The 27,409-nt window shown below is 56.2% G+C and overlaps 1 protein-coding gene across 1 annotated transcript in view; it reads left to right on the top strand.

Annotated features, from left to right (window-relative positions):
* Nucleotides 1–27,409, top strand: part of NUP210 (nucleoporin 210) — a 101,586-nt gene that overhangs the window by 52,528 nt on the left and 21,649 nt on the right. Inside the window, exons 15-26 of the mRNA XM_065885175.1 lie at nt 3,940–4,161; nt 6,146–6,319; nt 11,526–11,718; nt 12,226–12,332; nt 12,990–13,094; nt 13,179–13,280; nt 20,761–20,889; nt 22,167–22,294; nt 22,393–22,528; nt 23,827–23,889; nt 24,061–24,240; nt 26,815–26,895. Of these exons, the coding sequence (XP_065741247.1) occupies nt 3,940–4,161; nt 6,146–6,319; nt 11,526–11,718; nt 12,226–12,332; nt 12,990–13,094; nt 13,179–13,280; nt 20,761–20,889; nt 22,167–22,294; nt 22,393–22,528; nt 23,827–23,889; nt 24,061–24,240; nt 26,815–26,895 (1,620 nt within the window). The remainder of the gene's footprint in view (nt 1–3,939; nt 4,162–6,145; nt 6,320–11,525; nt 11,719–12,225; nt 12,333–12,989; nt 13,095–13,178; nt 13,281–20,760; nt 20,890–22,166; nt 22,295–22,392; nt 22,529–23,826; nt 23,890–24,060; nt 24,241–26,814; nt 26,896–27,409) is intronic.

Below are 27,409 nucleotides of genomic sequence, written 5' to 3'. Positions count from 1 at the left end.
GACTGTCACCTCTGACTGCCCCTCCCCTCCCCTCCCCTCTCCTTTTCTCTGGATCCTGGACTGAGGCGGGTAGTCCGTCTCCTGGAAACGCGGACTGCTGGCGCGCTAAGGGCCTCTTGGTGACCAGACGCCCTCCTGTTTTGCAAACCAGGAAATTGAGTCCCTGAGAGAGAAGGTCTCGACTGCGATACAGGGCCCCTCCTCTCCTGCTTGGCCTGTGTTGGTATCTGCGTGTTGACGCCCCCAGTACGATTTATCAGTGTCCTTCACTAGCCATGCTGATTATTAACCTATCTCCCTGGCACACGGTTCGGTGACGCTTTTATGCCTGGATGGGAAGAGAATTACACGGCAAGGTGATAATTGATCATTCTCCAGGACGTGTGGTACTTTTGCACAGTCTTTCTGTTGGGCTGGTCAGGAAGAAATCCTCCTGCAAGGTTTACAGTGACCTACTTTGTCCATAGCAGAGCTGTTCTGGTTGTGGTGATGAGACGGGTGAGAGCAGGGCATCTGGAGTCGGAACAGACCTGGGCCCGCCCGCTGGGTGAACTTGGACGAGTTGCTTCTGCTTGCTGGCCCTCACTCTTTCCATCTGCAAAATGGCGGTGACAGTTGACAGTAGTGGGGGCCATTTACTGAGCATATGCTACATGTGTGTTCAGGGCTCCCATCCACGCCCCCTTGAATCTGCGATAACCCATGAGGCAGGGTTCTCATTGTACCCATTTTATAGGACGGGAGACTGAGCCTTATAGACATTAACCCGCTTAAGGTCACACAGCTGAGTGACAGCTTCATTCTAGCTTTGGGGACAGAGAAGCAAATGCACTTAAGAACACACAGGAAGTGATGGCAGGTGGTGAGAAGGGCGGTCCAGCTGGGAAGGGAGGTAACAGGTGACGGGAGGTCCTGCCTTGGACGGGGGATCCAGGAAGGCCTCCCTGAGGAGGAGGTTTGAGCAGAGGCCTCAGTGAAGCACGGGAGCAGGCTGTGCAGCTGTCTGGAGGAGGGAGGGGTGGTCCAGGGAGGAAGGGCCAAAGGCGCTCATCACGTGCAGGAAAAGGGCCCTGTTGATGGTTTCTTTGGTGGGCATGTAGCAAGATAGAGTCTGTGGGGGGCTCCTCGGAATTGTGTGTGTGTACACACCTGCGCACACGTGTTCAGGGAGGGATGCCTGGAGAGCTAACTGACAGCAAATTCAGAAAATTATTCATATCGCAAAAAAAAAAAGTCAAAAGGACAGAATTCTCACTGACAAGTGATACCCTTTCTTTACTAAGGGTTTAGCACCCAACCAAGGGGACCTGAGCCCCACAGGCCTCGGCAGATCATCACCTTGCCCCGACCTGCCTCCATCCTCAAGGGTATGTGACATCTTAAGGCTGTCATGCAGTGACATTCCCTCTCCATACGGAGGTACATCTGGCTGGGGCACTGCTCCAGGTTCAGGACTGCGGTGACAGCTGAGTGGTTATCAGTCTGTACCTACGAGGGCTTCAGGCTGTTGGCAGTTGTGGGAAGCAGCCCCCGTGGGGGTGAGAGCATGGAAAGAGCTGAACGGAGCATCAGGGGTCTGATGAGCAGGTCAGCAGAGATGACCGCAGCAGCGGGCTGGCAAACACCGTGGGCCAAAATGGAGGGAACAGGGGAGGCTGGCACTGGCTGGGTAGGGGAGGCTCTGGCTCAGCCCAGGCTCATGACATCCCCACAGGGTCTCCGCTGCAGAGGGTCTGAGATGGGTCGTTGTGCCCTGATCTGCACGAGCACTCACTGGACTTTAAGGGGTCCAGGTGAGTAGGGCTTGGGGGAGCCGGGCCTGGAGGTAACTGTCAAGTATTCTGTGTGTTCTGGGCATTAAGCTGTCAAGGACTCACTGGATGTGGGTTCCTGGTAACCTCCACGTGCCTAGGACACTGGCGATTCTGAACGAGAAGTCACTCTGCCTTTGTGGACTCTGGTCTAACGTAGGCACAGCTTCTGTGTGTGCCCATCTGTGCCCACTGCAGACATTGCTAATCAATCCTGGCTGCCTTTATTGCCAAGCACTGATTCAGCCTCAGGAGCACAGATCCCCACCCCCATAGCCATTACCAGCCAATCAGAGTTGGACCTTGGGGCTAACAGGTGGTTGCAGCTCTTGGCCTAAAAGATATTGGGAAGCACAAGAGGTTAAGGTCAGTTAGTCCAAGAAGAGGGGATTGATGCAGGTTTGGTCTTCTCAGCATTGAGATGATCAACCTGTCACAGGTAGAATCATTTGTTTCCGTTTCTTCTCAGTTTTAGGGTTTGCTTTTTTTTTTTTTTTTTTTTTCTTTTGTCTCTCACTGTTGTGGCCTCTCCTGTTGTGGAGCACAGGCTCCGGACGCGCAGGCTCAGCGGCCATGGCTCACGGGCCCAGCTGCTTCGCGGCATGTGGGATCTTCCCGGACCGGGGCACGAATCCGTGTCCCCTGCATCGGCAGGCAGACTCTCAACTACTGCGCCACCAGGGAAGCCCTAGGGTTTGCTTTTTTTAACCTTATTTTTTGTCTAAGTTGTTTATGTGTTTCCCAAGTTAAACCTGTATTCAAAGTACACCCAGAAGCCTCACTTCCATCTCTTCCCTGCCTCTTGTCAAAAACTATTTTGATTAGTTTCCATTTTACAGTTTCAGTGTCTCTTTTTGCAAAAGTCAGCAAGAACGATTATATGTTGTTTTTTGGGGGGTTTTTTTTTGCAGTACGCGGGCCTCTCACTGTTGTGGCCTCTCCCGTCGCGGAGCACAGGCTCCGGACGCGCAGGCTCAGTGGCCATGGCTCACGGGCCCAGCCACTCCGCGGCATGTGGGATCTTCCCTGACCGGGGCACGAACCCGCGTCCCCTGCATCGGCAGGAGGACTCTCAACCACTGCGCCCCCAGGGAAGCCCCGATTATATTTTCTTATGCCCTGCCCGTTCCTCTCTTACTCAAAGGTAGTGTGCTAGATATCCTGTTCTGCACTTTGCTTCTTTGTTTGGAAAATAAAGAAAATAACCTGCAAATCTCTCCACATCCACACGGGAAGATCTTTGTTTGACATTCCATTGTATGGATAGACCACAGTTTACCTAACTAGGCCCCTGCTGGTGGGTGTTTGTGCTGTTTCCAAGCTTTTACTCTTTAAGATAATACTGTAATGCGTAGCTCTGTGTGTACATATATTTTATATATTCGTGGAGGCATATCTTCGGAGTCCATTCCTAGAAGGAATGTTGCTTGGACAAGGGGTAAATATGACTGTCATTTTAGTAGATATTGCCAAATTTCCCTCTTTTGGGGTTGTGCCATTTTCCTGTCTCCCCAGCGGGATAGAACACGTTTCTTGATGTACTGTTTTTGAAAATTGCTGAGAGAATAGATCTTAAAAGTTCTCATCACAAGAAGAAAAAAATTGTAAGTTTGTGTGGTGATAGATGTTAACTAGACTTATTGTGGTGACCATTTTGCAACATATACCAATATCAAAACACTATGTTGTACTAGTGAAATGAATATAATGTTACATGTCAATTATATCTCAAAAAGCAAGTTAATTAATTTTATAAAAGAGTACGTGTTTCCCTACGGACTCACCAGCAGTGTGTGTGCTCAGACTTTCGGATTTTTGCTAATCAGATGGCAGAGAAATAGTATCACAGTGTAGTTGTAATTTACCCTTTTAAAAGTATTTCAGTTTGTCTGTAAGGTCTTTCATTTCTCATGTGGTTGAGATCACGCTGCAGATACGAGAGGAAATAGACACGCCTTTCCTTTAATGAGCCTATAGGCCAGCTGGGGAGACAGACGCCCAAACAGATCATTTCCTGGCGGGACAACCAGCACCAAGTAAAGCAAGGACCAGAGAGTGAGCCACCCCAGCCCTGGCAGGCTCGCCTCTCCCAGGGAGACGTTGACGCTTCCCCTCTTTTCTCCCACAGGCTGTGGACCCCTCCTCTGTCGCCTTGGTGACCCTCGGCTCCTCAAAAGAGATGCTTTTCGAGGGGGGCCCCAGACCCTGGGTCCTGGAGCCTTCCAAGTTCTTCCGCAACGTCACCTCTGAGGACATGGACAGCGTCAGTCTGGCTCTCTTTGGGCCCCCTGCCGCCCGGAATCACCAGCAACACTGGATCCTCGTGACCTGCCAGGTCTTGGGCGAGCAGGTGAGCGGGCGGCCACCCCCAGACCCACCTTGCCCAGAGCGAGGGATGGAAAGTCACGTCCCCCAAGCACCCCGTCGTGCCTCGCAGCGTTATTTTATCTAACTGCTCGAGGCAACCCTGCGAGACAGCCGTGGCTGTTGTACCCACTTCACAGACAGGCAGACTGAGGATCAGGGTGGTGGGGTGATTGAGTGAGCACCATCTGGGCCTAGCGGGGTGCCGCAGTTGGGACCGCGCTACACGCTGGCCAGTCCTGCCTCTCTTTCCACACCCGGGGCGATCTCTTGGTCCAGGGCGTCAGCACTCCCCACTGTCAAGTCCGGGTGGGATGAGATCGGGCTTGCAAAGTCGGAGGCCTCCAGGGTCAGGCAAGTATCAGTATTATAAATGAGTGAGACTGCAGACCCAGGGTGGGCAGATCTTTTCGGTGTTTCAGGATGAACCGAGAATCCCAATATTTTTTTCTCTGAAATCTTTTTTTTTAGATTGAAATATAGTTGATTTACACTATTATATTAACTTCAGGTGTATGAAGTGTCTTGATTTTTTTTTTTTAATGCTGAAAACCAAAAAAATTAGCCTGGGTGGACTGAGCGCAATGCACCTGTGATCCCTGCAGGGCCGGCATCGGCTGGACAGAGCAGCAGCTCGCCCCTCCGTTCCCCTGTGCCTGGCAGTCCCAGGCTCAGGGCTGCACACCTGTCTGGTTATAGTAGGGGTGTAACCCTCCATTCCCAGGGTGCCGGGAAACAGAAGGCAAGGGGTGAGGAGGCCAGCGTGAATCAAGAACATAGGAGAGAGCCCCTTTCTTGGGGGAAGTGAACACCTTTCTGTGTTTATTTACTAGTACAAAGCATGTCCGTTGATGTTAAAACGCACACACACACACACACCGGCCCCCAGGCACCCTCACGAAGACGGCCACACTGAGACCGGCTGGGTGTGAGCGGAAAAGATGCACAGTGAGAGGCCCACTTCCACTGGCTTCATTGTTTTTTTTACAAAATCAATTGAAGAATAAGAAAAATAAAGACATAATAATGAATACCACAACAAGAATAAACTTAGTCAAAAATGAACGTAGAGAACTTTCTTATCCCTGGCTTGGCTCAGTCATCTGTGTCCCCCCTCGGACGGTAGGGGTTGGACCCTCAGCAAGGTCGCCCTGAGGGGCCCCTACCCTGCTGCTCTGGGGTCGCTTCCTGGGGTGTTGGGGGTCACCCAGGACACTGCCCTCTGTCCTGCCTCGTGGTCAGGAAGGTTGAGGGGCTTCTGGGCCGGACTGTTCTGGCGTGTGAAAGTGAGTGTCACTGAGGGGCCGGGGGCCGCTCCCTCAGGACCGGCCGTGAGCCGTGTTGCTCGTAAAACGCGGGCCGGGCTTGATTTCTGAGGTCCCAGCTCTGAAAGCAAACATAAATCTCCGTGTCTTTTCTTGCACCTTTAATTTCCGTCTTTGCAGCCTCCAGCTGAGCTTGTCTAAGAGGCGAAAGGAGGGCGGGGCTGTGGCTTCAGCACCTGCTCACCCGCCCCGCCCTCCGTAGCCCTCAGCTGGTCCCTCCCCAAGGGGCTCAGTCCATCAGACACATTCTGTGGCACCTGCACCTCGTTGTGATGGGTGTCTTCAGGTCACTCCGGATTCCTCATTCAAAATGCACAAGACTGTCAGTTTGCTCATCAGCCTTGGGGTCTTCATAGGGTCCCGGGAAGCTGCATGGTGTTCCCCCGACCCACCTCTTCCTCGGGCCCAGGAGCAGGCAGTGGTTCTGTTCTGTTAGTAGAGGGTGCCAGGGCCCCTGTCGGAAGGTCTCTTGCACGTTGAGGGAGCTCTCTCCTGGGCGTGTGTCGCTGGACCACTGTAACCCGCTTGGGATGCGGGCATCACCACCATCCCAGTCGTGCAGAAGAGCACGTTTGAGTCCCGGGGGCTCTCAGCAGAGCAGGGACTCAGGCGTGGGGTGTCTGACGGCTGTTTCTGCTCCGCCAGGTCGTCGCCCTCACGGTGGGCAACAGGCCCAGCATCACGAACCCCTTCCCGGCGCTGGAGCCCGCTGTGGTGAAGTTCGTGTGTGCGCCGCCCTCCAGGCTCACCCTGGCGCCCGTCTACGCCAGCCCCCAGCTGGACCTGTCCTGCCCACTGCTGCAGCAGAGCAAGCAGGTGGTGAGTGGCCTTCTGGGGAGGCGGCGTGGGTAGGCCAGGCGACGCCCGGTGCTGCCCCCTCAGCCCTACGCTCGCCTTGTCCGGCGGGCACCTGTCTGCGTGTGACAAGTGGGGCCCGGGACCTGGAGGTCACAGCTGCTGGTGGCAGTGCCCGGACTCTGCCGCCTCTCTGCGCGGGCACTTGGCCGTCTGTACAGATCTCGTCGCTTTCCTGTGTGGCTCGAGGCTGTGAAGGTGGGGTTCTTGTCTCAAGGCAGGAGTTGCAGAGGGAGTGGCTGGCTGTAGTCTTCTCCACGGTGCGGGGGATGGCGCTGTGTTTCCAAGGTCACTGCGAGCAGAGGGAAGAAAGTCACTGGGGTCCCTGACAGCAGGGCTGTGAGGTGACAGCAGTCCAGCCTCCACCCCTGAGACCCTCGAGACCGGACGGCTGGACGTGGAGGATTTGGAAGCCCCCTGGTCAGGGTCAGGCATGCACACGCCCTGCTGGCCGGCCGCGGCCCTTCTCGGAAGGGAACCAGGCTTCTTTCTTCTCATCCCTCAGCATACGTTTGTTGGATCTCACCCCCTGTGCCGGGCACACGTCAGGTTCTGGAACGCAGAGTACCCAGGGCAGGCGAGGCTCGGGCCTTGGAGCCGACGGGAGGCCCACAGCAGATGTGGTGGATGGGCGGGTGGGAAGCCCTGTGGAGACAGGGGACCTCAGACTCTAGGGAAAGGCCCCTGTGAGGAGGGCACAGAGGCTCACGCCCGTGCTCGGGGTGCCAGCCAAGAGGGGCCAAGCTCAGGGTGCCCCAGGCAGGTGGAACAGCAAGTGCAAAGGCCCCGGGGCCAGCCCAGGGTCTCTGCATCCCTGCTGCCCACACAGTGATCAGAACCGCTGTGTGTGTCTTGCTCCTCGTCCCTGAGGGCTGGACCCGCAGGCAGAACGTACGTCTGTCCAGCTCCAAGTCCGGTGCCTCCCCGGCAGCCCTGCAGTTGCTTCTCTCCCAGCCCCAGCCTGCAGTCAGCCCCGGGGCGTGTCCAGCTGCCTGCCTGGGGCAGCGAGACTGGGAGTCGGCTCCTGCTGCTGTTGGGTCAAGTTGCATCCCTTTGAAGCTCTAGGGGAGGCGCCAGACTCCAGGGCCTGGGACTTGGGAACAAGCCCACCATCTGGCCCGTGCCTCTGGGCCTCCTGTCCTTGTGAGCTTAGTTCAGCTTTTTCTCCCGCTGCTCTGGCGATCGTGGGGGGCTTCACTGACCCCTCAGCTCTGAGGCACGTGAGCCCCTCCGCCGGTCCCGTGAGGACTGGGGCCTCGACGGCACTGGTTAAAGTGAGGAGTCTGTGTGTGCGGCTCAGGGCCCTCTCCTCTGCCCCGCGGGCCTGCAGAGAGCATCCTCCTGCGGGAGGAGACCCGGGCTCAGGGCCCAGGGCCCCTCCGCAGGCTCGTTGCCATGCTGCCGCATCCTCCCCGTCCCGGGCCTGGGTGTGCATGTCATGGAGCGGCTGACTGCCTTCCCTAAGGTGAAAATATGTGTGTGTTCAGGAAAAGACTTTGGGGGCTATTGAGATGAATGTCCTGAAAGTTTTACACTTTAAATCACTTTTATGTACTCAGCAAATTATCCCTTGTGGAAAGAAAGACATCATAGAAGTCTGGATGCTTGGAAGACCCGGCTTGCTGGGTCCACCGTGTGTGTGTGCCGGGGAGCCGGATTCGGGCCCGGCCTGAATCCCACCCGCCGTGCAGCTGCCTCCTTTGAGTGATGACAGTGACATCCAGAGTTCCTGCGGGGGATAAGCGGGACCGGACACAGGGAGTCAGAGGGGGACCTGCAGGCCCTGAGACCGCCCGTCACCTTCCCCCCCGCGATCAGTGCTCGGATGCTGGGACAGTCCCGTGTTCTGGCTTGCTGTCCCCTGGCTGGAATTGTTTCCCTCCCGAACCCGCAGCTCTTTATTCACACGTTACTTTCTCGGGGGCGGGGGGGCCTTCCTCAGCCTTAGACCTTATCTGAAGGTCCCCACTCAGCATTTCCTACGCGGTTCCCTTCTCCCCCTCCCCGCCCCCAAGCACCCAGCATCAACTAATGCCGTAGAATTTACGCACAGGCAGACCTCAGAGACAGCGTGGGTTCGGTTCCAGACCCTGCAGTGCAGTGCGAATATCGCAATAAAACAAGTCTCAGGAACTTTTTGGTTTCCCAGGGCATATAAAAGCTACATTTATAGTATCCTATAGTCTGTGAAGTGTGCAATAGTGTTATGGCTAAAGAAACAATGTACAGACCTTAATTAAAAAGGACTTTATAGATAAAATATGCTAACCGACCTCTGAGCCTTCAGTGAGTCATGGCAGTAACTTCAAAGGTCCCTGGTCACAGACACCCTAACAAGTACATATAATTAATGACGAAAAAGTCTGAACTATTGCGAGAATTACCAGAACGTGACCCAGAGACACGAAGTGAACAAATGCTGTTGGGAAAATGGCAGTGACAGAATCTCTCGACACACGGTTGCCGCGAACCTTCAGGTTGTAAAGACGAGGGATGTGCGAAGCGTAACATCTCCAAGCTGTGCCTGTACTCGTTTTCATCTTTGTGAATCTCTCTCTCAGGACCCAGCTCGTGGTGGGAGCTCAGTGAATGGTGGATGGATGAGTGATCCAGGGACCCCTCCCCAAGCCCCCCACCCCCTGCCCTTATTCTGTAGGCTCACGTGCCTGGTGCTGAGATCAGGGCCAGGGGGATGGTCAGGCCTGAACAGCGGGTGCTCCTCCAAAGCCCCCTCAGCTCCAGCGTGTTCAACCCCAGGCTGGCCAAACCTTCTCAATTTCAAAGGAAAAAACAGTCAGATCCATGTGCCTCTTTCCTGTACTTAAACATTGGCTACTCGCTGAAGGAGCCGAGTCTGGCCGTCTGTCGGCTGTGACCTCGGAGTCAGCCCGGGGTTGTCTCTTGGCTGAAAGACGCCGGTCAGGCAGCGAGTGCGGCTCTGAACTGGCTCTCGTGTGTTGTGGATCTTTGCTCAGACACAGAATTGCCTTGTGGTCCATCCGTGCTGGGATTCCAGAGCCGCAAGCCAGTCAGGCGTGGCCCCTGAGATTTATGGTCTCACCAGGCGACCCTGAGGAAGATATATCCTTGCCACACATCCTGCTGCAAATCAGTTTCACTTTATACGTCTCCAAAGCCAGAGGCTGCCCAAGACGTGTTTGCAGAGTCGGTCACTGGCGAGGCCAGGCACTAAAACGGGGCTGACCTGTCAGAGTGACAAAGTGGGACTGCACTGCGGCCTGACCCCAGTCCTCTGAGCTGGGCGTCAGCCATGCAGCTCATTGCCAGGAGGTGACAGGCTGGGGCTTGAATGGAGCTGCCTCCTGACTCGTGTGCTGGGGAGAGGCTGCACAGCGTCTGGCGAGGCCGGTGGGCTTTAAAATCAGACCAGAGAGTTCCACCCCTGAACCTGTGTGACCTTGGGCAAGCAACTTAACATCTCTGAGCCTCAGCCTCCCCGTTTGGGGATGATGCTCTTGCCATTGGCAGGACCAGTGAACCTGCGAGCATGATTGATGCTTTGTTCATTCCCCACCCCACCGCCTCCGCCCCGCCCCGCCCCACCCCGAGGAGGAAGAGGAAGGGAAGAACGTTAGTTTTCCACCCGGGGTCGCATCTGGGGGACAGAGTGGGGCCTCTAGAATACGCACTTTGTTCTCCCCGCCCACAGTCACGGCTCCCGACTCGCGTCCACAACGGTTGTAAACTCCTTTGCATCCCCAGGTGATTATGCTGACCTGCATTTAGAATTTGGGACCTGCTTTGGTCCAGAGTTCTCCGGGGGCGAGGGAGGTGGGAGTTTGCTGACTGCATCAGGTGGGCCAGGTGGGCTCAGCGGCAGTACCGACACCCCTGCACAGTAAGGGCTCACTTCTCGCTCATGCAGTGTGTGCCCTGCAGTGGGCTGGGGGCCCCACTTCGTCGTTATCTTCCTTCCAAGACGGGCGGTGGAGCGGCCCCCAAGTTGAACGTAGGCAGAGAAGCAGAGCTGGCAGATCACGTTCTAACCATTCAAGCTTCTGCCCCCAGAACTGTTACGAGTCACTTGTCACATTTCACTGGCCAAAGCAAGTGGTGCACTCACTCCTGACTGCAAGGGGCAGAGAAGCTCAGTCCTTCCTCCTGGACCCGTGCCTGGTGAAGTACGGATAGCGCTGAGCTCAGGTTCCTGCCTGAGTGACACGAGCCAGGCCCCTTAAAACGCTCTCACGCGACCCTTATTTAAAACAGCGCCCTGGAAGGAGGATCTCGTGCAATTCCCACTTCACGTGGAGAAACTCCAGAAAGTGGGTGACTTGCCTGGGCGGAGGTGGGTTTGAGTCCGGGCTGTGGGAGCCGGGCATCCATTCGGGCCGGGAGGGCGGGGTGAACCACGGTCTGGGGGAATGAGGCCGCTCCCCCACGGGCCCTGGGGAGCAGAGCTGCTCAGGTGCGCGCAGCAGGAGGTGGGCTTTTGGAGTGAAATCCTAGGGGCCTGCCGCTCAGCCGCCGAGGACCTCTGTCCCTTCCCTCCCCCGGGACCCGTCCTCACCCTCAGTGGGTGGATGGCAGCCCCCATCACCGGGGTGGTCAAGGCCAGCTGACAACTCGGCTCTGAAAGCGTTGCCATCCCAGTGGCTCTGGGACACTTTGGGGTGTAATTGGCATTCCTGTTGAACCACGAGGGGGGGCATCCTGGAGGGGCTGAGGTGGGCATGGGGCGGGGGGAGGTGGCAGGATTTGGAGAGGGGAGGGCTGAGTGGAGGCAAGCAGCCTGGCTCGGGTGGGGAGGCCGAGGGCAGGGTCCCCCAGCCTCGGCACTGCTGACATTTGGGGCCAGATCGCCCCTTCTTGGGGGGCTGCCCAGTGCACCCTGGGGTGTTCGGCAGCACCCCAACCTCTACACACTAGATGCCAGTTGTGCCCCCTGCAGTGTGACAACCAAAAATGCTTCCAGACCCCGCCAAGGCCCCCGTTGAGGACCACGGACTGGAGCAGGAGGCCAGGTTGCATAGGGCTGGGGGCACCTTGCTGGCTGGCAATAGTGACCATCTGAGACTTGCCCCCCACTGGCTCACCGGGACCCCTACGAGCTTACAAGGCAGCTGGCAGGTCCGCCGCACCGTGTGGTCAGGGGCGACCCCGCCCAGTCTGGGGTGCAGCCATAGCGGGTAACCTCGGCTTCTTGCAGGTTCCGGTCTCCAGCCATCGCAACCCCCTGCTGGACCTGGCCGCCTATGACCAGCAGGGCCGCAGGTTCGACAATTTCAGCTCTCTGAGCATCCAGTGGGAGTCCACCAGGCCGTCGCTGGCCAGCATCGAGCTGGACCCGCCCTTACAGCTGGTGTCCCGGGACGATGGGAGCGGCCAAAAGAAGTTGCACGGTGAGCCGGGTGGTGAGCGGTGGCCCCAGACAGACGAGCCGCGTGCCGAGAGGGGCCGGCATCTGTGGGTGGAGGGCTGGGACCCCCTCTGTCCAGGACTAAAGCTCAGGGAGCTTCAGGACTCTCCTTTAATCCTCACACGTCTGTGACGTAGGAATGGCCTCTCTGTGTGGGAGATGGGGAAACAGCTCGGTGCACACGGCGGCTGAATCTCAAACCCCAGGCTGTACACAGATCGGCCTGGCGCCGACGCCCTGTGGCGCTGCCATCACAGACTCCTCGACGGCCGGGAGCTGAGCTGTCTCCTCCAGCTCCTCTAAGCTGCCCCGGGAACCTTGCTCAGGGCCCGTTAACTCTCATGGTGCACACAGTGTAAACGAAGCCCATCACCTATTTTTAGGGCTGTGGGAGATTTAAAGCTACAAATTAGACAGAGGGAAGGAGGGGCCGCCTCACAGATACAGCAGCGGGGCCCAAACCCGACGCCGCTTTCTCTCCCGCACTCAGGTTTGCAGGCCATTTCAGTTCACCAAGCCTCGGGCACCACGGCCATCTCTGCCACTGCCGCTGGCTACCAGCAGTCCCACCTGGACATGGCCAGAGTGAAGCAGCCGGTACTGACCAGAGCCCCTGGGGGCCGGGGAGCCCTGCTGCTCCTGCTTCTCCTGTGCTGTGCCCGGCGTCCCAGGGTCCTGAGCCCCTCGGTGGGCTGCACCCCGGTCACCCCCCGCTCCATGATCAGGGGTGCCTCCTCACCAGGCTCCCTGCCTCAGTCTCCACCGCTGCACACCCTGCACGCGGGCAACGGGGGGATCCAGCTGAAAGGCAGCGGGGCCTCGCCACATGCCGTCTCTGGCGCACGCCTCGGGGGCCCTCAGGCCTTTGGGCCGCAGCCTCTTCCCCGCCGTGGCCCGACTTACGGCCCCAGCTGAGTGTGCCCAGCTGGTTCATTCCCATCCCCTAAGCCCGCAGCTCCCACTGCCTGCAACGCCGTCCCACTTTCCTGGGGTGCGTGTGAGTTGTCCATCCCGGGAGCCTGGCAGGTGGGATGGGGCGCCCACCTGGGCAGGACTTCGGGAGGCCTCGCAGGGCTGTGGTCTCAAAGCACGATGGGTGTTACTGGGCTCGTGTCCCCGACGTGACGAGGTCCCGGGGAGGGGGGGCGCCAGCCCCTGGGGCCACTCGTCCTGCTCTTCTGGGGGAGGCCGTGGGCTGGCCTGAGGTGGCCCCCAGCCCGCCTGGATCTGACAGTGCCGGCTTTGCCCCTTCAGCACCATCCCCTCATGCCCGTGTCGGCCTCCATCGAACTCTTGCTGGTGGAAGACGTGAGGGTCAGTCCAGAAAAGGTGGCCATCTACAACCACCCGGGCGTGCAGGTACAGCCTCCCCCCTGCTCCAGTGCCTGGGTGTGACCCCTGGGGGACCCCAGGCCTCTGACACCAGCTGGCCCCTCCTAACAGGCGGAGCTGCACGTCCGAGAAGGCTCTGGCTACTTCTTCCTCAACGCCAGCAGCGCAGATGTGGTCAGGGTGGCCTATCAGGAAGCCCGGGGCATTGCCACGGTGAGTGGGGCCCTGCCCCCGCCTTCCTCTTCGTATGAGTGAGCAGACTGTTGCCGAAGCTGGCCCTTAGTCTCGGCTGGTGTGCCGAACACTCTTCAGATTCCCTGATTCGCTGCTTGTGAAACTCACGAGCTACCTCTGTGGTTTGTATTCCATCTCCACAAACTACCCGCGCTGTAGTTACCTGATAATAATAATTATTATTTAATTTAATAATTAATTAATTGGATTTAATAATTATATATAATAATTATTACCTAGTAATAATATTTTCATCTTAAATGGTTTCCTTTCAATTAAGATGAAAACATTATTACGTGAGTGCCAGTAGAAGAACCATAAGGAACTTGCCCTTAAAGACATATCAGCTTTTTCCGTTTCTCCATGTTCCTTCCCTGACCCTCTCCCTAGCTGTGCCCATGGTGTGGAAGAATTGAGCATTCTGCTCTTTTCAGTGCTTTTATTCTAAGGGTTTTTTTCTCCGTGTTGCTATGTAGGCTGGCTGATTATTTTCTGACAGTCACTTGTACTCAGCCATTCTCTCCTTGTAGAGCATTGAGGTGGTTTAATTTTTTTTATTTGTAAAGAATCGCCCTATAATTATGACAAAGAGTAAAGGCAAACAGACGCCAACGTCCTAAATGTCTGCGTATTGGCACAGTGAGTTATTATGCTGTCGTGAAAACGGAACTTTCTTTAAAAGGAAACTCTGACCGCTGAGTGTGTCAAACCACTGCCGTGAGTCGCAATTGCAGGCAGCCAAGAACCAAGAGACCGTGACACCCATGCGGTGTCCTGAAATTGCAGCTCTGCTCTGGCCTTTGGGTTGCTCAGAGCCTAAGACCTGCTTTCCCCTGGTGAAGCCTGGTTGCCAGGTGTTGGGGGAGTTTTCCAGTCATCCCGGCACCGAGCGAGACTTTGTCCTGGACTTGAGAGAGGCGGGGGCGCTCCGTGCTTGACGCATGGTGGGGGTTCCTGTGGTGCAGCCAGGGAAGCCAGGGGAGAGCCATCCTGCCATCCTGCCGCCCGCACTTGCTTTCAGCATTGCCTCTCCGTGCGGGGGAGCCCTCACCACTGGCGAGAGCACAAAACACCCATTCCAGGGACTTAGCCTTCACAGAGACCTGGTCCCACAATCTCCTTTCAGAAATACAGCCCGGCTGCCTTGCCCTTGGTTGTGCAGTAAATGTGTGTCCTAGCCGGGAATTAGGAGTGTGTCACCTCACTCTCTGCAGGGTTTCCAGCCATAACTCCCCCCTGGTCCCTTTCTCTGACTTTCTTTTTGCATCTGTTGACTGTCTTGATACAGTGGCCACAACGTGAGTTGTCTCTGAAGTGGGACAGGTGTAGAGTAAGTGAGGCAAACGAGCAGGGTGTGAGGGACATACTGGGAGGAGCTGGGCTAACCGTCACCAGATGCTTAGCTTCAGCGTTGGAGGTGATAGGGCGTGGTGGGGACTGCGGTAAACTAGACGGCAGAGACTGTAGCTAAGGGACAGCTGGCCCGCACCCTTGCCAACTTTTATTATTTTTAATATCAGTTTTATTGAGGTATCTTTCACATACCATACAATTCACCCACTTAATGTCACAATTCAGTGGTTTTTAGCGTACTCATAGGTGCAGGCAACCATTACCACAGTTAGTTTTAGGTTTTTTATCGCCTCGAAAAGCCCCCAAATACCTTAGTAATCACCTCCCTATTCTTACACACACACATAGGAAAGGGTGTTGGATTTTGTCAAATGCTTTTTCTGTGTCTCTTAAAATAATCTTTTTTTTGTTTGTTTTTTATTCTACTGATATCATGTGTTACGTTAATTGGCTTTCAGATATTAAACCAACCTTGCATTCTGGGATAAACCCTACTTGCTCGTGGTATATAATTCTTTTTACGTGTAACTGGTTAAAGTTCGCTGGTATTTTGTTGAGTTTATGTTCATATTCCTGAGAGATTTTGGTTTGTGATTTTCTTTTTTGTGATGTCTTTGTCTGGTTTGGGTATCAGGGTGATATCACCCTCATAGAATGACTTAGAAATGTTCCCTCTTCTAATTTTTGGAAGAGTCTGGGTAGAATTGGTAACAGTAACTCTTGAATGTTTGGTAGAGTTAACCAGTGGAGCCATCTGGTCACGGGCTTTCCTCATGGGTAGTTTTTGATATGAATTCAAACTCTTCACTTCTTACATGTCTATCCAGATTGTTTATTTCTTTTTGAGTCAGTTTTGGTAGCATGTGTCTTTCTAGGATGATCTAGTTTTTTTGTTGTCTTGTTTTCCTGACATTTTCTTACCTTCCTCCAGTGGGTGACTTTGGTCTTTAGCTGTCTTGTTGGAAGGATGCTTTCTCACAGTGCAGCCCCTCGGTGAAGGGCGTGGAAGCACGTCGTAACATTCCTGTTTTTCTCAGAGGCAGAATTACAGATGTTGGGACCTCTTGGGTTTATCACCATAGATCAGAGCAAGAAAAAGCCATCTCTCGGCACCTGTGGACAAACGTGTGTCGTTAGAGGGAGCTTGGGGGCAGCTGGATGCCTGAGATGGTAGGAAACTCTCCCGCATGCACTTATATTCCCTCTATAAAAGAAAGACTAATTCCCTGGCCATTCCTCTTCCATGTAAGTAAGTGTTCACTGTCAAATCCTTAACATTAAAGGGAAAACCTCAAATTGTAAATGATTCCAACTGCTTGAAATATGCCGTTTTTTGCTTTATCTCTGGAGATTAAAAATAACTACCCTGTTATATAAAAGAGGGAAATTTCAAGTTCAGAAAAATGTGTGCAGTGCCAACAAAACTTGGGCACCTTTTTACTCGTATTTACCTTGCACCACACGTTTTGAGTGAGCCCTGAGGGCAGCCCTGTGGCCGGAGAGAGACCCTTCTTCCAAGAACAAGAGGTTCTGACAGTCTGTGATGGACTAGGCTGCTGCTTCAGGTAGTGAGCTCCCCGTCTCTGGAGGCATTCAAACAGAGGCCAGCATGCTTGTCTGACTCAAGATGGGATTCCAGCGTCGGAGTCAGTTTTCCCGAAACCTACGAACCCCTGCTTAGTCTAGCAATGTCCTACAATGCGCAGCCCCTGTCAGCAACAGACTCTAGGCTTCTCCCGGCCAAGACAAGCCTGACATCCCCAGTTTACAGATGGTCCCAAAGAGTTATAGCAGTTCCCTCTCCAGGTTGTAGGACTGGCCTTCGCCCACACGTGTCATCCTCCGTGGCTCTTGCTGAGTGGGGCTAAGTGCCCCACTGCAGACACGACCCCAGGACGTGTCTGGCACCGAGTTCAGGCCGTGCCAGCTGTGCCTGACGTTCAGTGCCCGATCCACCAGGATCATGTTTGCCCAGAAGGTATCCTGGAGGCGCCTTGGCCGCCAGGCTCTCTGCTTCCCCCCACCTCAGGCCTGTGCGGAGACCACTGCGGCTCCAGGTGGAATCGGGTTCTGGTTCCCTTTGCCTCTTCTGTAAAGTGTGGGAGGGATTTTTCATGGAGTGTTGACAGCCGATGACAGCTCCTTGCAGCTTCTCGGAGGGCTGTTTCTGAAGGACGTTTACACGTTTCTATGGCATTTTCCATCTGCTAATTAGCAGCATTTTCATTTCCTTTAATCACAGAGGCGAGGAAGCCCACAACATTTCTTCAATTAGCTCAGAGAGAATTGTTTCTTTCTTTCCTATTGATACCCATTTGGAGGCAAGAACGGCTGGTGGTGTGTGTTAGCTTCCAAGCGTCTCTGGATGGGAGTCTGGCACTCACGCACCGCACGGGGACTGTGGTGGGGTGATTATGCCCCCACCATGCACCCAGGGCTGTGCAGGCTCACACAGACCCAAACCCTCTGCAATGCACCTCTCTTTCCTTCTTGGCTAGTTTACATGGCTAGGAGCATTTACCTGATTTAAACTCAGGGTTTCTTTCTTCTCACCAGTTCTTTACATTTCAAAATAAGCCCTCCACGCAGAAGCTGTGTGGTTATAAGATCGGCAGCTGGGAAGCACCCTAGCGTGTGCTGAGCCCTCACGCCTTTCATTAACGCATTCACCCTGCAAAGATGGGTGCCCGTCACTTGCCAGGCCTGGTCCAGGCTCCAGAGATTCAGCGGGGAGCAGACAGGGCCTCTCTGGGTCCTGGGATATGCGGCTGGTCACGGTGACGTTGTACCTCTGAGGAGGTGCATCAGAAGGGGGTCCTTCCATGGGTTGGGGCAGGTGGTAAGTGGTAGCCGTGGGGTGTGAACTCAGGTGTGTCCCGCCTGCGGTGTGTTCGCCTGCGGGAAGCCTCCGGGCTGGCTGGGGCCCTTGGATGAAGTTTCTTATCTCAGTGTGACCCTGGTCATCCCCCACCAGCCTCAAGGGCGTCCGTGTCTGCCGGGGGCGTGGATCCCCACCCTCTCACATGGCACGGCCTGGCTACCACGAGACATTGACGGGCACGCATGGGAAATGGAAGCGGATGGTGCCAGTGATGTTCGGAAGTATCTTCAGGGTCCTTGCTCCTCTGTAGATGCCACCTGTCAGTGAACAAGTGTGAAGTGTGATGGGCCCTGGGAAGCGAGGGGCCCTGATGATGCAGCGGCCCCTCGGGGCCTGGCGGGTGCAGGTGGAGGGCGCTAGCAGAGCGGCCCCTGGCTCCACACATGGCATCTTAATGCACAATAACGCATTCCCGTCTCCAAAGAGATGACAGGACTTCTCCTGGGCTCTCAGTGGGCACCTTTACCCCTTGGGAACGAGAATTCATGCTGGGCGTGGGTTTACCCACCTCCCCTCCTGCACGTGCGTCCCTCACACGTCCGTCAGGAAGCAGGTGGGTCTGGAGCCTGGAGAAGAGGGTGGTGACACATACACGGTCGGGGGGGGGGGTGGACAGGATCCCTCCCCCGCCACCCCCACCCCTGTGCCACCTGCTGGCCGGCACGTCCCCTCGTTTCCTCCAGTGGTTTGTCTCTGGAGTGACGGGTGGGCACGCCCATAAAGCACTTGTTCATTGTCCAGTGGGCTGGCAGGAGCTGACGTGCGGACGGGCCACGCGGCCTTTTGGTGGGTGGCAGCCTGACGCCGTCTCCCGCTCCATCATCCGGAAGGCGCCTGGACGTCCAGCTGCGGGGAAATCAAGCGGAAAAGGAATCGATTTCCCCACCGCCATTTATGTCTTTGTTTAAAATGCGCAAAATGGCTCTTTCGAAGGAGAGAGAAAGAAGAGGGAACGCCTCCATGCGCCCCCCACGCGGGTCTGGCCCCGTCGGTACAGCGAGCGCGTCATTTCTCTGTGTTATGAAGGACGCGTCGCTCCTGACAGCGGCAACTTTTGCAGGAGGATCAGATTAGAGCTCTCGCTTCTCCCTGTGATTTTTAAATGGGTTCTCTCCGGGGGATGTGTAATAAGCCGAGTGAATCGTCCTCCGCAAAACTGGAGCCCTGTGGCCTCCAGCCCCCAGTCCTCGGCGTATTTGATACCAGGCTGGCGTGGCCCTGGGTCAAACTACACAGCCGTTGTTCGGAGCGCCAGCGTGATTTCCACTCTGGAATCTTTATTAAGCGACTTGAGTCCTTGTGTGAAATATCCTGGGCCCCCTTCATCTGTGGATGTGCCTGTGAGCCCAGTGCTGCTGTCAAAGTTCTCAAGCCCCTGCCGCCTCCCCGGCCCAATGGTTCCTTTCTGGCTGCTGGTGGCATCCAGCTCTGGGAAGTGGCTGAGTGTGGGAGAAGAAGCCCTAAACTGGGGGCTCGGGCACCGTGTTCCCTCCCCAGTGCCGCCCCTTCAAGGCTGGGTTCCCACCCTGGGTGGGCCTGTCTCCCCATGTGTTCACTGAAGGATGTGGGCCAGAATCAGCACTTCCCAAATAGATGACGGTACCTGGGGTTTGCAGACCCCTTTTTTACAAAAATTCCCAAGTGTTGACAAAGCCAGGACTGAAGCTGAGCTGGTGGAAGTGCAGGTCTCCTTACGTTAACCAGCGACTTGGAGCTGTGAGCCTGGATCTCAGCGTACTCAACACTCTGGGCAGAGGCCGAGTCTCGGCCAGGTGTGAGGCTCGGTCCTGAGGCTGCCTTAGGGGAGAAGACAGCCTGGGGGGAGGATGCACAGGGAGGTCTACATCAAGTTGGAGGGAAGAGTGGTGCAGCTGCAGCAGGAGAAGAGAGCAGAGAGGCGAAGGTCCCGACCTTCCGGATCAGGGGAGACTTTACCGAGGAGGGACACTTGAATGGGACTGAGGGTGGGAGCCAGCAGGTGGACACAGGGGGAGGACAAGCCCCCAGATCTCAAAGGTGGACTGTGCAGCCCTGAGGCAGGTGGACAGGCGCCAGCTGGCTGGAGTGTGATGGCCATGGGGGAGGGTGTTTTGCGGTGAAACCAGAGTCCTGGGCAAGGGCCAGATCGTGCCAGTTTCTTATAGGATGTGTTAAGGATGTGGGCTCACTCTGGGCAGCCTTTGAAGGCTTCTAACCTGGGTGCAATAAGATAGTATTTGGTTGTCTCCTGACGTTTATCCCCCACAGGTTCTTGACATTGAAATTGTAGCTTTGCCAACACTGAGCAGTTCACTGTACCCACCGCCCATCTCCCACCCCCAGTGAATATAAGACCAGAAATCTCAGGCAGCAAAGCCAGGGCCAGGTAGAGATGGGAGGCAGCCACGGGGCCCACCCACTAGCTCCGTGACATGCCTCCACCTGCCCAGCCCCCGAGGCCACTCAGTTGAGATGCACGCCTAAGCAACATGACAAGTTACTGCGAGTCGTTCCCCAGCATGAGAGAGTGGTGATGATGCAGTTTGTCTGGGGAGAGACTCTTCTGAAGGTGGGACCCCTGGAAGGAGGTAGAGAGAGAAGAAAACTTAAAGGGGGCCTTTGGCAGTGAAAGCGTGGAAAACGGGAGCTTAGATGAATTCCTGCACTCCAAACATTTTATGAGGGCTCCACTGCAAACACAGCAGAGGTAGAGGTGAATGTGGGGATGGGCAAGATTCAGAGAGCTCGCACTGAAGACTTGGCGGCCTCCTCGGCCCGTTCCCAGGTTCTCAGAGTCTGTGGGTTCAGATTAGGATTTCTCGGTGAGAGCTTCACTTGGAAAGCAGTGGTCTCACACTCGACCAGCCCCTGACTTGCAGTTTCACAGGAGACTCCATGGGATGCTCTTCTCTTACGGGAGCTGCAGGGGCAGGTGGCCTGGACGGGAGATAGGGAACCCTGGGTGTGAGTCCTCACTCTGCCAAGCTCTGACCACCCCCACCTTGGAGCAGCTTCCGTTTTCTTCTCTGTAAATTGTGCAAAGTTGAAATAAATCTATCCTGGCACTAACATGTTACATCCCAAGCCCCTCCCCTGGCTGGCAGCGGGTGCTCGTGATGAGGGGTGGGCAGGGCAACATGAGGGTTTTCCAAGCCCTGGTCTGCGGTCTCTGGGAGACAGTGTCCCACGGGCGATGGGCTGCTGCCGTGAGCCGCTGTGTGACCACACCCACCTCTGACCTTGCAGGTGCACCCTTTGCTCCCGGGCACCTCAACCATTATGATCCACGACTTGTGTTTAGCCTTCCCGGCCCCGGCAAAGGCTGACGTTTATGTCTCGGACATTCAGGAGCTGTACATCCGCGTGGTGGACAAGGTCAGTGTCAACTTCCCGATATGGCTCCCTCCCTGCGGAGGCCTGGAGAACTATGGGGGTTCAGGGGGTGTTTTCCTCCTGTCCACCTGCAGCTCGCAGTGCTGTTTCACCCAGCATTCTGGGCTCAGTGCAGAGCGGCCTCCGAGGGTATCCGTCTTCATCTCAGTTGACACCTGTAAAACCTTGGCTGTAAATCCCGCTGGAAGTTGTCCCCACGTTAGCTGCAGCTTGGGAATTCCTGTCCTCTGACTGGTGCAAGTTACTAACCAGCCCGGTACACGCATTGCTGAATGTGAATTTTCTCCCCAGTATGTACGTTTTGGATTCTCAGAAATTTCAGTGGCAAATGAATAAGATGTACTAATGCCGAGTGCTTTTGCAAAATGAATACATAATAAATCTAGGCTTTTCTTTAATGTAAAGAGGGATTTTATATGACTCCAAATACCTGAAGTAACTGCAGTGAGGCTTAAAGAGGGATGCTGTCAGAGTCCTGTCTTCCTGGGGGGAGAGAATAGTTGGTGCTTAGAGGGGGACATTCAAGCAACTTGGACTCCTTAAAAGTCAATATTCTCTCAGCCTCAGGTAGTCCTCCTCTGATCTCATTTCCTCTGGTGATTCGCTTCCAGACTTGAGTTCTTTCACTAAGCATTTCTGACTCATGTTTCCCAGAGTTTTCACTGTATATATTATGTGCCACGTATGAACTCTTGGGTCATTGGGCACTTTTTAACCCCCCACTGTATGCCTGTTGCTATTCTAAGCTATGGATTATCTCTCTAAGGAGATTGTTAGTTCTCTCTCTTTATCGGAGTATAGTTGATTTACAATGTCGTGTTGGTTTCAGGTGTACAGCAAAGTGATTCAGTTATACATATATATATGCTTTTTCAGATTCTTTTCCATTATAGGTTATTATAAGATATTGAATATAGCCCCTGTGCTATACAGTAAATCCGGTTGTTTGTCTGCTTTATACATAGTAGTGTGTATCTGTCAATCCCATACTTCTAATTTATTCCCCCCCACCCCCCCGCAAGATTGTTAGTTCTCTCAGAGTGGGATGTGTCATTTATGCATCGACGTATCCCTGAGGCCTCTTGAATACAGAAAGCACGTAACCGATTTTCATTTGTTGATGGGCTGATAGTCTGAAGGTCAACTTGGGTCTGTGGGTTTGAGGTTGTTGATGCTTTTGCAGAGAGCCGTAGGGTACCACAGGTGGTGGCATCAGTCATTCGAAGGCCACCCCTGAGTCTCTGTCCCCCTTGATGTAGGTGGAGATTGGGAAGACGGTCAAGGCACATGTTCGCGTGCTGGACTTCCACAAGAAGCCCTTCCTGGCCAAGTACTTGGCCTTCATGGACCTGAAGCTCCGGGCAGCCTCCCAGATCGTCACGTTGGTGTGAGTCCTTGCAGGATCAGGGGTCAGAGGAGGGCATCTCAGGGCATTGCCGACAGGTCTGTCGGGGGAAGAAGTCCCAGCCCCTCCCTCTGTTCCAGGGCCCTCGACGAGGCCCCAGACGACTACACCGCCGTGTTCCGCGTCCACGGCGTGGCCATTGGCCAGACCAGTCTCACCGCAACCGTGACCGATAAGGCTGGACAGAGAATCAACTCAGCCCCACAGCAGATTGAGGTAAAGCTGTTCCTCTTCATGCTTCATGGCCTCGGCCCAGCCCCTGTTGCATGTTGGGGCTTTTTTGTGATAGGCTGGGCGTTTTAGGGGCAGCTCAGGAAGCCACGTGGAGGGGCCGTATTAAACTGCCCTACTGTGTCCTCTGATGAAAAGGGGGCCTTCACTGGTCCCGGGGACCTGGGGCCACAGGAGGGAGGGGCCTGGGTTACTTCAGTCTCTCCGGGACGGAGGGGGTGTGGTGTGGCTCAGGGGAGGGGAGCTACTGCCGCACAGCAAGGGGGTGGCTGGGGAGGAGTGCGGACCGGTCTGGGCTCGTGTGCAGAGGTGCCCATTGACAGTCGGGGCCTTAGAGGCGGTGCGCTCCTCGAGGGGACTCCGGGAGCAGCCGTTCTGGGTGAGGGAGCTCCAGGGCCCCGACACCGTCTCAGCTGTGACGGGAGCCCCACAGCCGCCAGGGCCAGGAAGTCGTGTCCAAGTTTATTCTTCAGCAGCACTAAACTGGTCCTGCCCCCTCCTCCACCATCTCGGCCACATAGGGCCGGTGGGCTTGGTGTTGGCGGATGTGGTTGGTGCTTCTAGATGGCAGTGCACCTTTCTTCTACTGCTGAGAAGAAAGTCCCGTCTGCCTATAAATCACGCAGCCATACGGAGACTACTCCTCGCGCACAAAGCAGCCCCGGGCCGACTGGCACACCTTACGGCAAAGCAGGGGTTGTAGGGATACAGGAGGAGGACCTGGGGGCTTTGCACTGCTGCAGAGACGGGGGCATCGTCGTCCCTGCCCCTCGAGTCCTGCTTTCCTCCTCTGGAAAATGTTGAGGCCGTCGAAGTAGAGGGCTCTTCTAAGGCAATTAGTCAGTAGGAATCTGGAGACATTTAGTGGAGAGACAACCCCTTCCAAAGAGGAGTTGGGGAAATCTCGAAAGCAGTGGGTTGGAAGCTTGGACACGCGTCAGATCTCTTGGGGACTTGTTGAAACACATTGCAGGACCCCACCTCCGACTGGCGGGGCTGGGGCAGGCCGGGGAGCGGGCATTTCTACAGTTCCCAGGTAGCTTCCACAGGAGCAGAACACGGCCCTGAGAACCGCAGATCCTCGGGCCCAGGGGTGGGATGAGGTCTCGTGGGGACCGCTCGGGCTCCCCCAGGCTTGGCCGGGACCCCAGGCGCTCGCCGGCGCCCCCTTCAGAGGAGTGATGTCTGCGCACCGTGCTTCTCTGGAATTGAGTGTGACTGTGTCCGGCTACAGGAGCTTGGAACACAACGGGCCCCTTTCTCCCTTGTGTCTCCACACCCAGGTCTTTCCCCCGTTTAGGTTGATACCCAGGAAGGTGACGCTGATTATCGGGGCCACGATGCAGGTAGGAACCAAAGGCCACGCCCCCGCCCCACCCCCACCCGCGGCCGTGTCCCCTGCCTGGGGCTTCAGAACGGGCTGTGGAGAGTGCTGGGGTGTTGGCACCCTTGCCCCTGAGGGTGAGGCGTGGGCCGGCCGGGGGACGGGCTGACGGGCGCTGCTCTTCTCCCTCCAGATCACCTCCGAGGGCGGCCCCCAGCCTCAGTCCAACATCCTCTTCTCCATCAGCAATGAGAGCGTGGCGCTGGTGGGCAGCACCGGGCTTGTGCGAGGCCTCTCCGTGGGCCACGGCGCCGTGTCGGGGGTCGTGCAGGCCGTGGATGCCGAGAGCGGCAGGCTCGTCGTCGTGTCACAGGTAAGGGCATGGGCTGCACCGCGGCGGGCACCTTCCGAATCCGCCCTGCACACAGCCTCGTGGGTGAGGCTCACCGCTCCCCAGGTAGCTGGCGGGGTTGGTGACCCGGGCTGGGAGGAAGCCCTGCCTGCTGGGCTGGGGCTCTTGCCAAGGGCCGCCCTCTCCCAGGGTCTTGCTTCTGCCCTCTGAGCCCAAGCCCCTGCCTGTCACCTACCCCCACCAGGGCCAGCCCTGCACTCGTACCCCCGAGGTTGCCCTCCTCCAGACTCAGGCTCCCCGGCTGTTCCTTGAGGGGCAGGGTCCCCAACCAAGCCCCACGCCCTGGGGCCATTCCAGTGCAGGCTGACAGTAGCCGTTGTGACAGCAGACTGCTTTACGTGCCTCCCCGAGTCCTCTCCGGACCCTCTGCTCTGCCCGTGTGCAGGTGGTGGGCCCGAGGGACGGGCTAGTGACCCACGGCCACCACACGGCTGCTCTAGGACCCGACCTAGTATTGCCAGCATCAGAGCTCTCCCGCCTTCAGGTCTTCTTTTCCAGCTGGGCTTGGAGATGTTCTCCTAGCAGAGTTGGGCTGCTCTAGGCTCTGACACACTTGCTGGGTCATGGTGTGTGTTTTTGGAGGCATGTGCTGACTTGGCTGCTGTACACGAGGGTAACTGGACACCAGTAGTGTTTCAGACCTGGATTTATATTTCCAAGAGAAAAAGAAAGCCTGAGTCATCCGCCAGTATCTTTGCTCAGCTAGAAGTCAAGTCATCTCCCCCGCCTCCTCGCTGGAGTGGGGGACATTTCCTGACCAATTTCCTGGGTCAGCAGAGATGCTGGAGGCCGACTCAGGGGAAGCCTCACCCAGCAGGGTCCCCCTGTCCCATATCGGTGGCACTGACTCCAAGCAGGTGAAAGCAGGTGTCTCTTGAGTCTGATCGTTTCTGCCTTTCCCAGGGGCAGGCACTTCCGTGGGCCTCTGGGAAGGACGGGGCAGAGCATGTCCCCCTCTTGAGAAGAGCTCAGGGTGCTTGGATTCTTCCCCGTGTCCTTGGCCTGCTGTGACCTGCAGGAGCGTCGGCTTGGTGATCAGGCCACGCTGGAACCCCGGCTCGAAGGGGGCATTTTGTCCTCGGTGGTGTGGCTGTGGACAGGAACTGGGCTCCTGACAGCGGTCCGGGAGCACCGCCGAGTTAGGAGCACCTGAACACACAGCTCTGGGGCGCTGGGACCCTCTGGAGGGGGTGGGGCTGACCTTGACCCGACACTGAGCGCATCGATTTACTCCTTTCCCAGCAGTTCCACTCTCTCTCCAAGTATCCCGCTTACGCCACAAAGTCCTTTTGAATCACTGGGTGGATGCTCCAAGTTTACCTATCTATTTTATAAAGACGAGAAACCACTGGGCATGTGAGAGTAAAATTAAGGACCAAGGAGGCCCTGCTTTGTTTCTCTCTAAAGAAAGGGTTGCAGCCTCAGGAATGGGCTTGTTTTTCTCCTCCCGGGGGCCCGCGTGGCTGACACAGCTGACACAGCAACTGGCTGGGGATTGGTCTAGAGGACACAAGGCCATGCAGTCCCTCCTGGCCACCCTCCTCTCTAGGCTGACCTCACTGGGCCACCTCTCTGCGCCTCCCATCTGGCAGGCTGGGGGAGGGGCCGGGGGAAGGCCCCGGTGCCCCTTGGTAGATGGAAAGGCTGCACCGCCAGCTCCATCTGAAAGGCGTCTCCTTGAGCCCAGGCAGGTGGGGGCTCAGCCTGAGGCCCTGAGGTCCGCGTGTCCCAGAACGGTATGCGACTCTGGTCAGAAGCTCACGGTTCCATCTGTGCGATTCGGGTCACCCTTAGAATCAGCTCCCAAAGCCGAGGAATAGTCCAGGACTAGCAAGGGAAGACAGCAGTGAGAAGGATGAAGGGAAGGAAGGGAAGGGATGCTAGCTGGGCACCTACTATGTGCCAGGAGTTCGCCCATATCACAAGGCACAGGAGATGGGCTCACATGAGTGTATGTAAAAAGGGCTTAAGGGTTTTAGTAGCCTGGGTTCAGCATGTGTCAGCAGCACTACAAAGAAGCCAGTAAAGTTAGTCTTTGGCCAAATTCACAGGAGTATAGAATTCAGGATGAAGGAGGATATACGGTCTATTTTAATCACACTCTACCTGGCTCCTGCATTTGTCCCGGTACTCTGCTCAGAGACAGACAGGCTGGATTTGGGGTTGGGAGGTCTGGAGACCTGTCCTGTGAGGGCTGCCTGGCCTAGAGAGGAACAGTCCCTGGTCAGTATCCCCAAGTCTCTGCAGTGCTGACCTGGAGCATCTGGATCGGACAGGTCTGTAGGCTCAGAGGACCAGGCTGGCACCCCCAGGAGCAGGGAAGAGGCAGCAGCCAGCTCCACGTGGGGCGAGCCACCCGCAAAGCCAGGCCTCCTAGGCAAGAGGAACATAATGGGTGCCTTCTGACCACGTGACTCTGAGCTGGCCTTGGCAGGAACCTCCTTCCTGGGGGAGGGGTGTCCCTTCCCGAAACTCCCGTCACTAGCACATAGCGCCTACGCACAGTCAGCCTGAGCCCCAGAGCCCTTTTCCTAGGACCTTGTGGAGGTGGAGGTGTTGCTGCTTCAGGCCGTGAGGATCCGTGCCCCCATCACACGGATGAGGACGGAGACCCAGGTGAGGCGGGAACCTCTGCAGGCCCTCCTGTCTGAGCTCTCGGAGCAGCCTCTTGGCAGGGGTCAGGCCCTGAGTTCTGCTTCAGGATGAGCTGTTCCCTCTGCTGGGACAGTTCTCCATGCCCTTCACCTGCTGAACCCTGTTTACCCGGGGGGCCAGCTTCACTCCCCTGCCTTTCCTGCTGCAGCCCAAAGGCTCCCTGGCATTCTCCCCAACGGCGCCGTCTCCTCTTCCGCACGGCGCTTACGCCTGTCGCCCCGTGTGGGTGCCAGCAGCAGGTGATGCCTGTGTCTCCACCAGTCTGTCGCCCTCCCGCACCTAGAATAGCACCTGGCACCTTGCAGGAGCCGGTGTTTGGACGGTCTGTAGCTTTCTCGGTGCTTTCTGTGTATTAGTCCACATGGCGCACATAACAGCCCCGAGAGGTAGCTCCGGGGTCATGTCCGTGTCACAGAAGACGAGGTGCGCACGTGGCAGGCTTAGGGCGTCCGCACAGCTGGCAAGCGGCGGGACG

Source organism: Phocoena phocoena, chromosome 10 (genome assembly GCF_963924675.1).
Source record: "Phocoena phocoena chromosome 10, mPhoPho1.1, whole genome shotgun sequence".
NCBI lineage: Eukaryota > Metazoa > Chordata > Mammalia > Artiodactyla > Phocoenidae > Phocoena > Phocoena phocoena.
Note: the sequence above shows the minus strand (reverse complement) of the source record. Positions and strands in the feature narration are given on the sequence as shown.